Genomic DNA, 11,130 nt, shown 5'->3' with positions numbered 1-11,130 from the left:
GTTCCTACCACATTCTCATCCTTTGTGATAATGTCGGCTGAGTATGAAGATAGGTAAGGAATGAACGCAGTTTGTTGGCACTGTATTGCGTAATATTGTTGAAGTTGTCATTTTAAATAGGAAATTTCGTAACGCATGTGAAAAAAATGTATGGAATGTTTGAAGCAAAGTTGTTTGTTTACAGTCGCTAGCATATTACGGGCTAGCCAGTTAATGATCATTTTGTGAACGTTAGCTCGTTTAAAGGTCCTTCGACCCTGCTTTTTGAGAACTTTTTGACTTATCTGTAACGTCGGAAGACAGCGTTTTATTGTCAGTGGTATAAAAGCAGGTGAATTGGGAACTTGGGTAGGCTTGATTTGAAAACCCCTGCCATATCGTTAGCCCAACTTGCTACTTTTCAGTGCGAGATGCGACGGTGCCGGTTTCTCCGCATACACTTGAGTGACGCTTTTCAAGCCTGGTCAAGGCCTTCCCGGAATACCGCCTGAATTGTTAATCTAGTATTGATAAACTCACTTTTGAAAATACAACGACCTATTTATCTTCAGGGCGACATCGTAACAAATTACAGGTCAGCTGGATGGCGAGTGCAGGGGGAAATTTCACGCACATGGTCGTCGTAGTTAACTGTACTTGCGAGACAATGGCAGGCCTTATGATCAAGATGGAATGATTTACGATTACTACTTTTTTTCTGACTTAGCACACCGGACACGACTAGTGTATTTAAAAAATGGTCGAGATGTGATATAGAGTAAGCTGCCAAATAAATCGAAAAAGGGCTCTACTTTGGGCCTAGTTGGCTGGCTAGCAAGCTAATCCTAGTTTGACACGTATATGTAAACCTGGTACCCACCAGTCGTTTTCATGGGGGTTCATTTCAGTAGGAAAATGCGTTTCTCGGGTGTTCAAAAAGACTAAATTGACCCCCCCCCCCCCGAGTTTTTTAAAACAAATTTTATATATTCAGTCGTTTACGCTTGCTGTTATCCCCCTTGCTATCACCAGCATTCAGGCCGTGAAAAACGACCATCTTGAAATGGCGGCTTTGTAGACCATGGGGCTTTTTTCCTCGGAAAATGCCGCGCCCCCTCGAGGTGTTCTACAGAGCGAACTCGTGTGCAATTCTGCTGTTCGGCAATATTATTAACGCGTATGAAAAGTTTAGCTGACTTATTCTAAAGCGATTCTGGTAGATAAACTGCTTTTGGCGATGACAGTACTATTACTGGGACTTACCTGCTTGTCTAGTGTAGCCTAACGATATTTCTCGACGTTTTTTAAAGCTACAATATGCGAGCTTTTGTAAAGAATAGGATTCCCCTAGTGTCATTAATGCTTTGGTGTTTGTTAATGACCATCTACTGTTAAATTTCAGACCTCCCAGAGACAATGGCCCAGAGGGCATGGAGCCAGATGGTATCATTGAGGTGTGTATTGCTTTTGTGTGACAACTTCTACATTGGATGTGAAAGACTAGCTAGATGTGCAATAACTCCACTTATAACTCGATAATGTGTGAAATCTGCCTAATTAAATGCAGACACTGTACATACTCAGGTGGTCAAGATGCTGTGTAATGAGGCCTACCTTGCTGATTGAATTCCAAAAGCTCCAATGTATATAGTTAGACATGTCGGAGTTAAAGGATGGCTGGTTTTTACCTAGTTTGAATGCACTGTCAACTTACACTGGATATGATTGTCTGTTAACTTACTAAAATGTCATTTTGATGTCTATATTCTGTCCTCAACCCACAGAGCAACTGGAATGAGATCGTGGACAGTTTTGATGAGATGAACCTGGGCGAGAAGCTGCTCAGGGGAATCTATGCCTATGGTTTTGAGAAACCCTCCGCTATCCAGCAGAGGGCTATCCTCCCTTGTATCAAGGGTGAGTACTCAACCACACCCAATTTTCAGATGCTTAGGCATAATGGTAAAATACTAAATCTAAGCCTTATGGGATCATTCAAAACATTTGAATGGTGATCTTGCCATGTCAATACAGCATGGTCACTACAGTGACTGAAATCTACATTTTTCTTAGCTCGTCAGCTTGAAAAGACGACTAACCGTCACTTTAACCGAAGGTACTAAAAGTGTGTAAGTCTTTCCTTCTGCATGTTGCTTTCATGCCCCCTGTCAACTGGGCAAGGCGGTGTCCTCTAATGGCACTGAGTCTTATATCTGGCAGGGGAAGAGAAACAGTCCATGTTCATCCCAGCCAGCTCTGTTCAGTGGGGAATAGGCTGGTTCATGCTATGGGCACAGATGACATAAACTATTCGAATTTAGTTCATTTTGGGCTTAGTAGCTTATATTTACTGCCTTATTGAAACAACTCGGAAAGCAAACTGGTGTTGGTTGGAGGAGTTTTCTGGTTTAGTTTGCGCTTTAACGTAACATTATAGTAAAAAACGTTGGTTAACACCCAAAGAGTATAGTAAACCTAACACTAAATCAGCCTGAGTGTGTATGAACTTTATTTATATGCTGAACTTGGCATTCTTGTCTGTCTCCAGGTTATGATGTAATTGCACAGGCTCAGTCTGGTACTGGGAAGACTGCGACCTTTGCCATCTCCATCCTGCAGCAGATTGATATGGAGCTGAAGGGCACACAGGCCCTGGTCTTGGCCCCCACCAGAGAGTTGGCTCAGCAGGTGTGTTGACAAGGGAGGAGAGGGAATGAGCTGGACAATAAAAGGAATTAAAAACAAATGGGTAATGTTCACATCTCTAGCATGAAACCGTTGCATTTCTTGTCCTATATCCAAGAATTGCATTTGAAGTTACTTTTTAGTAGGTTTAGTTTCTGGCTTATCAGTGACCGCTTTGAAGACGTGCCACAAAGCTAACTTTGGTTTGGCCTGGGTTTAACTAGCTGCCACTGAAACCAGCAGTGCTAGCCAGAGGTGTCTGTAGCTTTGAAATGTAAACAGCTGACATTATGCTAACCAACTGGGTCAACCCTGAATTGTCACACACTTCTAAACTCTGGACTTTTTGTGTTTTTTGACCTTATTAACCCCCCTGTCAACTGGGCAAGGCAGTGTCCTCTAATGGCACTGAGTCTTATATCTGTCAGGGGAAGAGAATCATTCCATGTTCATCCCAGCCAGCTCTGTTCAGTGAGGAATAGGCTGGTTCATGCTATGGGTACAGATGCATATCTGGTGTGCTTCAACATATACATACCGTTGAGGTTTTGATGTGGAAAATAGGTGACAGTCTTACAAACTACAGTGTTTTCTTTAGTAAAGAGAACTACCCTGCTATAGTCTGAAACCATTCTGTTTCTCCCCTAATTGTACATTTTGAAGTTTACTATGTCTCCTCCTCCCCTCAATAGATCCAGAAGGTTATCTTGGCCCTGGGTGACTACATGGGAGCCTCCTGTCATGCCTGTATCGGAGGGACCAACGTCCGTAACGAGGTCACCAAGCTGCAGGCTGAGGCCCCTCACATAGTGGTGGGGACCCCTGGTCGCGTGTTTGATATGTTGAACCGCAAATACCTGGGTAGGTAGGGCTTAAACAATTGTTTAATTGACCATCAATGGCTGAATTTCTGCTTGGAGTGATGCTTTTAAAAAGTACTTGAATACGCCTTATCCAATTCAACACGTGTAGTAGTTGACCAATTAACAGTGTAGTGGTAACATCAATGGTTTGTTGCACATTTTGTTTGCAGTGCATAAGACCTTCTCTTGACAGGGTAGGATTCTAGAGCTGTATAATGATGAAATCCATGCGTGTCAACTGACTCTGGAACCCCCTGAGTGTTCTAGTTCTACCACTCAGCGTTCTGTTGGCTGGTATGTTCTGGACCTCAGGGCTCTGGGACTTATGATCAGATTCCACACTGGCTGAATACAGTATTTTTCAATCACTCAGAACTTGGTTTGCACTTGGGTAAAGGCATTGAATCAGATGGTTCACTGGGCATTTACCCTCATTTTATCCTTTCTGCCATGAATGTAGTAGTGATAATACCAGTGAAGACAGAATAGGTGACTACTTGTAGATGTGTGTTTAATGGTGCATCACTCCACCGTGCCTCCATGCAGCCTCCAAGAACATCAAGATGTTTGTGCTGGATGAGGCTGATGAGATGTTGAGTCGTGGTTTCAAAGACCAGATCTACGAGATCTTCCAGAAGCTCCCCACCAGCACGCAGGTATGTCATTCTGACTAGTACTAACCCCAACCCACCAGCCTGTCTTAATTAAGGACATTTAGTTAGATTGCATAAGTCACTTATTATACCTTTGGTCTAACTGATCTGTAGGATAGGCTATAATAATTATCCTCTTAGAACTACCCGGATCCGGGAGAATATTCATCAACTACACTAATTAGCATAGCGCAACGGTCAAAAAATATTACTAGAAAATATTCCTATTCATGAAATCCCAAGTGAAATATAGTGAAACACAGTTTAGCCTTTTATTAATCACCCTGTCATCTCAGGTTTTGAATGATGCTTTACAACCAAAGCAAGACAAGCGTTTGTAAGTTTATCGATAGCATAGCATTATGTCCAGCTAGCAGCAGGATGCTTGGTCACACATTAGAAAAGGAGTCCAATTAACCGTTTACCTTTGATCCTCGGATGTTTTCACTGACAAGACTCTCAGTTAGACAGCGAATGTTCCTTTTGTTCCATGAAGATTCTTTTTATACCCAAAATACCTCCTTTTGTGGTCACGTGTTGAAAGCCACTGGAAATGGCAGTCATGACAAATCAAGGTGTTTTTCAAATATCTATTCGATAATGTATCAATTGGGACAATTGGCTTTTCAGTAGGAGCGAGAGGAAATGTGACTACCTCTGTCTTTTACGCAAGAATCACTCTGAGCCCTCAGCTGGCCACCGACGCAATGTAGTCGTTTACGCTCATCCTTCAAAATAAAGGCCTGAAACTACATCTAAAGGCTGTAGACACCTTAGGGAAGCCACAGAAAAAGACAGGGTTATCAAAATAAGAGTCACTTCCTGATTGGAATTTTCTCAGGATTTCACCTGCAATATCAGTTCTGTTATACTCACAGACAATATTTTTACAGTTTTGGAAACTTTAGTTTTCTATCCTAAGCTGTCAATTGCTGTGTACTTTGCTTTTAGTTATGAACTTGATTCAGTTTAATTGCTCTCCAGTGACTGGCCTCAGTCCCAACCCATAACTTATTGGCAGTTTACAACTTAGTCACCGGTTGCCCAACTTTCAGTTTACCACTGTTCGGCACACCAGTCACTCCTGTGGGTGTAGTTGGCATTGCCTCTTCTCTGAGGTTGAACAGTTGACTTCAAGGGGCTATTCATTTGTCATTTTCTTGTGTGAAAGTCCATTCTCCGCCCTTGCTGCTCCGTGTCTATTTGTTATTAGGTGAATGGAAGAGTTCTCCCCACGAAGATAAGCATGACATGATTCGGAATAGTTTTGATCTGCCGCACCCCCTTGAAACAACTTATCTTGTCGGTAGGAAACCAGGCACCTGTAAAACTAAATTGTTTTAATCTAATATGTCTCACTTGATTGTTTGAAATCACTTTTGGGCTACACCCTCTTGACTAAGGCGCCTAGTGAATTGACTCTCCCGCTCCTCGATTACTTTTGACCTTTTTCAAAGGGAGGCGAGAAGACTCCGGCTTTAAGCAAACACAATTGACAAGTCAATTGACTTAAACACATCTAACAACTCGTTCCTGTTAATTCAAATAGTTAAACATTCCCTTTAACCTCTGACACCCCTCTAGGTGGTGCTGTTGTCTGCTACCATGCCCCAGGATGTCCTGGAGGTCACCAAGAAGTTCATGCGTGAGCCAATCCGCATCCTAGTCAAGAAGGAGGAGCTTACCCTGGAGGGTATCCGACAGTTCTACATAAATGTGGAGAAAGAGGTGTGTTGCCGTTAGGCACAGATCTAAGATGGGGTTGCATTTTTTTGGGGGGGTGTTCTTGATGAAACTCATGCATGTCAACTGATCCAGAATCCCCCCCTGTGCCTCTCAGTGGCCAGTTGGCATTCTGTCAGCTGCTTGTTAGAATGGCCTACGGGCGTGATCTGACTGTAAAGCTGCGGGTGGCACACCTTCATGATTTACTGTCCTGCCAAAGACTTTCCTCTAGTGAGATTTTGGCTCATAGTTAAGTTTGACTAGGGTAGAGAAGTATGAGTGAAAAATATTGGGTGGTTAATCATCTGTTTTGATTTCTATACTTCTATTTCGCCATTTGTACCTAAACTCGCAAGGCTAAACTAAATGATACGAATGCTACTTCTGATCAGACCATATCCATATTGTGGAAGGTTATCCTTGTGAGTGACTAAACTCGCATCCTTGACTGCCTAGTCATCTTCTAACCCATTGTCAATGTCTCCCCTCTACCAGGAGTGGAAGCTTGACACCCTGTGTGATCTCTATGAGACCCTGACAATCACCCAGGCTGTGATCTTCATCAATACTAGGAGGAAGGTGGACTGGCTCACTGAGAAGATGCATGCCAGGGATTTTACTGTGTCCGCTCTGGTAAGACGAATCCCCTTTTGACTAACCATTAGGGTGGAAAGAGGGCACCACCATGCATCGCTGCTGTAATGTTGTGCGTGCCCTCTTAACTTCTATGCACTGACCTGACTACTCTAGCTGTTATGCACTGACCTGACTACTCTAGCTGTTATGAGATCTCTGGCAAGACTAAGGAACCCCCTTTGAGCTTTATCCATAGCATGAATATAACTTGGACCTTATGCTACAGACTAAATGCTGGAGAATTGGAACTTAAGTTTAATTTACGGTAATTTTAGATCAAGGCACTGCGTGGTCAATTTAACATCTGCATTGGCCGTGCAGCATTTACGGTGATACAGCCTCTGCAGAAGTCAGGGCATTCCTGCTTCAGCTTCACGGTGCTGTTGTCAAGGGAGCTTGTTTATACAGGACCTCTTGCCCCCACCTACCATGTCAATGTGGAACTATATGGAGTCCTCAGCCTTACAGTATTTGGGAGGCGCGATAGTGTTAAGTTTAGTCTCTGTGTGCCTCCGGAGGCTCCACAATTGCCTCACACCCTCATACGGAGTCTCCAATAACTTTTCAGATCAAGCTCAAATTGGCTCTTAGATTTGTGACCCAGGCACAAGGCAATCATGGTCATGTCCATAAGTGTTGTCTGATTTCCTTAATGTAACTGTCGATGTGGGGTTGTCCCATACAATTATTGTGGGTTAATTCTATTTATATGATCTGACCCCCCCCTGTCAACTGGGCAAGGCGGTGTCCTCTAATGGCACTGAGTCTTATATCTGGCAGGGGAAGAGAAACAGTCCATGTTCATCCCAGCCAGCTCTGTTCAGTGGGGAATAGGCTGGTTCATGCTATGGGCACAGAAGAGGCAAGCTTATTATTTTTACTGTGTATAGCATTTTGACAACTCAGTCTAAAGGCCACACCAATGATGGTCTACAATATCCAGACTGGACCCTGGGTCTAAAGGAATCTCTCATACCGATGTCTTATGCATTCATATGACATGTCTGATCTCTTCTAGCACGGAGACATGGACCAGAAGGAGAGGGACTTGATCATGAGGGAGTTCCGTTCAGGCTCCAGCAGGGTTCTCATCACCACTGACCTGCTGGTAAGTCCCTTCCTGTTAATGGTGTCCCACTTAAATGGTCGCCCCCACCCACTCCCTGTTAATTTGGGCCCAGAACACTCCTACCAGCTTGGTCTTTGGTAGTGAATCTAGTCTGCTCTCCAGTGACTGGGCTCAATGTCCCAACTCATGTAATTCTCTAATGTAATGTCTGTTTCCTTGTTGACTGACTATGTGAAACATGTGCATCCTCTTACGCTTTGTCACCAGTAGAAGTACAGCGCTAATGAGTGATTATTCCCTCGGTCTCTGTCCCGCTCCAGGCCAGAGGTATTGATGTCCAGCAGGTGTCCCTGGTCATCAACTATGATCTGCCCACCAATAGGGAGAACTACATCCACAGGTGACTAAGTGCAATTCCCAGAAGGCAGCGGTAAAATGTTGAACATTATGATCCATGCAGAGTGATATTTTGACACCAGGGTGGTACATGTTTGATATGCGCCATAATCAGCGCTCATTGATTAGCATGTTCAGTTGTGCATCTGCAACCATGCATAGTAAGCATAGGTTTCTAAAGCTGTATAATGATGAAATCCATGCGTGTCAACTGACTCTGGAACCCCCTGAGTGTTCTAGTTCTACAACTCCAGCGTTCTGTTGGCTGGTATGTTCTGGACCTCAGGGCTCTGGAACTCATGATCAGATTCCACACTGGCTGAATACAGCGTATTTGATGGAAGTTGGGGTTCCTTTCCAGGTTCTCTTACAATGCATTTAATGGAGTCCACTGGGTAGAATTACAGAATTGGGGAGAACGAATGGCTAAATGTAAACTCTGCCAATTGTTCCAGATAATGGGTTGAACTGATCTATTGTCCAGTAGCACCAAGCAGCTCCTCTACATGCAGCAGGCCCATTTCAACATGTTAACCAAAAGAGATGAAACTAAACCCTCCATTCTCTCCGGTCAGGATTGGTCGAGGGGGTCGTTTTGGCCGCAAGGGAGTTGCCATCAACATGGTGACTGAGGAGGACAAGCGCACGCTGAGGGACATCGAGACGTTCTACAACACCACTGTTGAGGAGATGCCCATGAACGTGGCTGACCTCATCTAGATTCTGGAAGATTTCCTTCTGCCCCGTCCCAAACCTTCTGTCCCCTCTCTCCAATCCCATTGGCTTCAACAACAAAAAAACTCCAATCAGTTAAAATGACGATCACTCAGATCCTGGAGCCCTCCCCCTCTTGACCTGAATTCCAATCCTATTTCACCTTTTGATTCCTATTCTTGTGATTGCATACCGACTGGTATTCAAACTCATTACAAATGATTTTACTCTTACACTGGGGGTTTTGTCTTGTCTTCATAGCCCTTTACGGTATTCTGGTCAGGTAAGTATAGAATAGCTTAAGTTCTACCACACCCACACCGCTTTCCAAAGTCAAAAATGCATTGTCGATGGGGTTCTTTGGTTTTTAAACCCCTGACTCCCTGAGATGGTTCTAAATGATTGGGTGCCCAAGCACTAAAGACTGAAGTTTAGAACTGATACTGGGTGATAAGTTTTAACTCCCCGGAGTTTGATAGAGGGCACACATGCATCTTTGCTGTAGTGGCTTTTGTGCATTTTAGTTATTTAGCAGATGCTCTTATCCAGAGTGTCTTACAGGAGCAATTTCTGTTAAGTGCCTTGCTCAAGGGCATATTTTTCAGTTGTTTGGGTTTCGGGCCAGTAATCTAACGGTTGCTGGTAACGCTCTTACCCACTAGGCTACCTGCCATCTGTGCCCTCTATTTAACTTCATGGACTGACCTGACCACCTTAGGTGTGGTCTACTCTTTACCCCCAATTGAATCAACTTAATGGCATTTGTGTAATGTTGGGAAGTGACTAGCTTTTAGTTAGGGTGACTCTCTGGCTGCATCTGACACTGCACCCTATTCCCTATATACACTGCACTATGTAGGCTACAGGGTGCAATTTTGGACGTGACCTCACTATTGTGACGTGCTTCATTGATCTTCAGTCAGTAGGTGTTAATAGTTACGTGTGATTATAACATTACTATTGCCCTTTTGGGGGGGATCTTGGAGAAGTTATAACTACCAGAATAGTACTTCAGAAAAGACTACAATGTATCCAACTCGTTTTGGGAGGTGTGTTTTAAAGGGGTTCAAGGAGCAGCATCAACAAATAAAAAATAAAATGTAGAGAAGTGATCATGAATGAGTATGAAATGTTTCCTGATCTGATCTGCTGTGTGATTCTCTTGTTTATACTTTCTTTATCCTTTTGTATAGTCCGACGTTTAGCATTATTTTAGTTTGAAGCCTGCCGTGTATTGCTGGGGTGACAGGGCGACTGCTGCTCAAGGAAGAAATGTGACATTCCAAGTTTTCCCAAAAATTCCCAGATTTTCCACCAATCGCGGTGGAAGGGTTCTGCAGCCCTACAGAGATCCAGCTATGCCTTGTTTCCAATTGTCACAAACCCGGTTGTGAGGATTATACATTTCACAGGCTATTTCCTTCAGTTTATAATTTTCTTTCCAGAAAGATTCGTTTTGAAAGGGTCACACTTTTGTAACCTACCTCACCAAACTGTTGGAGAGGTCTTTATACGAAGGACCAACTTACAAATGAGGGCGACTGTCTTTTATTTTTTCGTTTGATAAAATTGCCTGTCACTGGGTGGGCGGGGAAAGGAATGTGCAGAGTTATTGCTTGGTCAGTGCTATTTTTTAACTGAATTTATTAAAGGAAATGTGATTGTCAACATTTTTTGAGACGGGAGCCGTGTACCAAATTTTCTACATTGGGTTCTGTATAGTATTTATTTTAATGGTCTTAAATAAAATAAAGGTCTTTCTCCTTTTTAACAAGAACTATGGTTGACGTTGCATTCGTGTCCATTTTCACACATTAGGTTGTCAATAGTTTTATTTGAATAATTTTCCTGGTGTTTGTCGTTGGTTTATGTTCATATCTGCTTTCACATATTTAGGGTATGCCATAGACATGGGCTCTTTCCTGTTGTGTCTGAGCATGGACAGCTCCATTGAGGCCAACTACAGTGCCACGGAGTTGGTGAACTGAAAGGGTGCCTACTGCTAGTGTTTGAACAGGTGTAAAGCCACGGTTGGCGACTGACTGCAACCTGCAGTAATGGGCTGTTTACTAATGAGTATAAATCATTGGCTGATCCTAATGACCTTGATGGAGTTGTGATCCCTCCTAATCCATAGGATGTCCCTTTAACTTGCAACAGTGGAATAATTCAGTGGTGCTGCCTACGAAACAGGCTTTTGGGCACAAGTCATAAGGTAAGTCGTATTTCACTTACATCTTTAGATATCCCTGAGAGTGGTGGGTTACAAACTGGTCCTGTTCAATCTTGGTTCAAGTTGATTTCATATGTACTAAACAATGCTTTTATCAATTTACTATCTATCACACATTTAAACATCTCATTGTCCTAAGAAAACCTACCATTATCCTGATAAATCTCAATTTGATAG

The 11,130-nt window shown here is 43.2% G+C and overlaps 1 protein-coding gene and 2 non-coding genes across 3 annotated transcripts; all 3 read left to right on the top strand.

The window, feature by feature from the left end:
* On the top strand, nt 1–10,497 carry LOC115118164 (eukaryotic initiation factor 4A-I). The gene is made up of 11 exons (XM_029646732.2): nt 1–53; nt 1,382–1,433; nt 1,764–1,896; nt 2,528–2,667; nt 3,357–3,525; nt 4,074–4,183; nt 5,765–5,908; nt 6,401–6,538; nt 7,560–7,649; nt 7,931–8,010; nt 8,582–10,497. Exons 1-11 carry the CDS (start codon nt 31–33, stop codon nt 8,724–8,726), a joined length of 1,224 nt encoding a protein of 407 aa, XP_029502592.1. The 5' UTR covers nt 1–30; the 3' UTR covers nt 8,727–10,497.
* On the top strand, nt 3,738–3,880 carry LOC115118170 (small nucleolar RNA SNORD10). The gene has a single exon (XR_003861802.1). It is a non-coding gene; the product is annotated as a small nucleolar RNA SNORD10 (small nucleolar RNA).
* On the top strand, nt 8,190–8,333 carry LOC115118171 (small nucleolar RNA SNORD10). Its single transcript, XR_003861803.1, has one exon. It is a non-coding gene; the product is annotated as a small nucleolar RNA SNORD10 (small nucleolar RNA).
* Nucleotides 10,498–11,130: the final 633 nt, after the last annotated feature.

Source organism: Oncorhynchus nerka, linkage group LG12 (genome assembly GCF_034236695.1).
Source record: "Oncorhynchus nerka isolate Pitt River linkage group LG12, Oner_Uvic_2.0, whole genome shotgun sequence".
NCBI classification, from domain to species: Eukaryota; Metazoa; Chordata; class Actinopteri; order Salmoniformes; family Salmonidae; genus Oncorhynchus; species Oncorhynchus nerka.
This window is presented reverse-complemented; position numbering and strand designations above follow the sequence as displayed.